This window comes from Ictidomys tridecemlineatus, unplaced genomic scaffold (assembly GCF_052094955.1).
Source record: "Ictidomys tridecemlineatus isolate mIctTri1 unplaced genomic scaffold, mIctTri1.hap1 Scaffold_988, whole genome shotgun sequence".
Classification (NCBI taxonomy): domain Eukaryota; kingdom Metazoa; phylum Chordata; class Mammalia; order Rodentia; family Sciuridae; genus Ictidomys; species Ictidomys tridecemlineatus.
This window is the reverse complement of record NW_027526195.1, coordinates 41,782-43,233: the sequence shown is the minus strand read 5'-3', so window position 1 is coordinate 43,233 and position 1,452 is coordinate 41,782. Positions and strand designations below refer to the sequence as shown.

The window sequence follows — 1,452 nt, the reverse complement described above, 5'->3', positions numbered from 1 at the left end:
GCTGAGGCTAGCCTTCAACTTGAGATCTTTCTGCCTCAGCCTCCTTAGTTGGTGGCATGACAGGTGTGCATCACCTCACCTGGTGTGATAAAGATCTTACAAAGAATAACAAAAGATTCATCTCCCTCATCCTCATTTAGTTTTTTTTTTTCCAACATCAACTAATTTTTGGAAACTCAGGAGGAAATAACATGGGATGACACTGTGATGGGTTATCTGACCCTGTGTAAACATGTCCTCGTCCTCCCCAGTGTGGATTGGAAGTACTGGATTGTTCATTTTTTGGTACTAATGAGCATCACAGCACTGACGGTGGCATAGCCATTGCCCACCAGCATCTGGACCACAAGGCACACAGGATCCTTCTTCTGCATTTTCCCATAAGAGGAGGAGATCATGCAGTCCACAAAGTATGTGACCACAAAGAAACCCATTAGGAGCAGGATGGTCCTAGTGGCCCTCTGCTCTGGGGAGGCTTGTGCAATTCTCCTGATGCTGTGGAGGTTCTGGCACTGCCTCTTATGCCTCCACAGGTGAGCCAGCATGTACCCACTTGAGAGGGCCATGAGCCTGAGAAGGAGGACATCCCGGAGTATTCCTACCAGGAAAAATAAGATCCTGAAGTGGTGACCTGTGGGGGAAACTCTGCAGGATTCATTGGAAATCCAAATATCTGATGTGTTATTGGAGAGGCCTCCAATAGAGACTAAAATACAAATATTAATGCACATGTTGAACACCCAGAGAGTGAGAAAGTACCAGACTGTGCTGTGGGGACGTGTGCTTGAACTTGGCCAGAAAGGAGCTTCTGGGGCTGAGGGTAGTGGCCTGAAAGACACTCAGCAGGCAGGTGGTGCTGACTGACAGGCTCCTCATCAGCCTGTACAGGTAGATGGTGGCTTTACATGAGATATCGTTCCAAATATCCTGAACACCCAAAATGTCTATATCCAGGAACACCCTGATTATGAGCATCAGCAGATGAATCAGGGCCACATGAGCGATGGGCACGTCCATGGGCATGGTCCTGCACTGGACAAGGAACGTGAAAATGTGGAAGAGGAGGAAGAAGACGTTGGCTGTGACCCCAAGGACAATTTGGGAAGAAAAGACATTTCTTACTGCAAGAAAAATGGAAAGGGTGCTGCTATTGGTCATTTTCTTTTTTTTTTTCTGGTGAAAAGACATATAGAGTCCATGTCTGATGATCAAATAAAGATAAAATTCTCATCATCACAGTAGTTACCAGCTTCAACCTCCCGAACCACTAAGTCGGTCAACCTCAAAATACATGGGCACTTTTTTAATGCACCCTTTGCAAACTCTCAATATGCAAGCATAACATCTTTTCTGTTTATCTCCACTGGTAGGGCCATGATTAATTTGTCTTGGCATGTGCAGCAACCTGATAAAAAAGCTCAGTAAGTAGCACCCAAAGTGAGTTCAAGTGGG

General features: G+C 45.8%; 1 protein-coding gene across 1 annotated transcript; it reads right to left on the bottom strand.

Annotated features, from left to right (window-relative positions):
• Positions 1-275: 275 nt before the first annotated feature.
• LOC144374969 (vomeronasal type-1 receptor 90-like) lies at positions 276-1,023 on the bottom strand. The gene is made up of 2 exons (XM_078037685.1): positions 765-1,023; positions 276-598 (listed from the first exon to the last, which is right to left on the bottom strand). Exons 1-2 carry the CDS (start codon positions 1,021-1,023, stop codon positions 276-278), a joined length of 582 nt encoding a protein of 193 aa, XP_077893811.1.
• Positions 1,024-1,452: the final 429 nt, after the last annotated feature.

Bases quoted from the DNA above. Each gene is read 5' to 3' on its own strand.
- LOC144374969 (XM_078037685.1), bottom strand. From the start codon at position 1,023: ATGCCCATGGACGTGCCCATCGCTCATGTGGCCCTGATTCATCTGCTG. The intron at 599-764 runs GTCTGGTACTTT...TTTTCCTGGTAG, and splicing joins GCACACGTCCCCACAGCACA to GAATACTCCGGGATGTCCTC.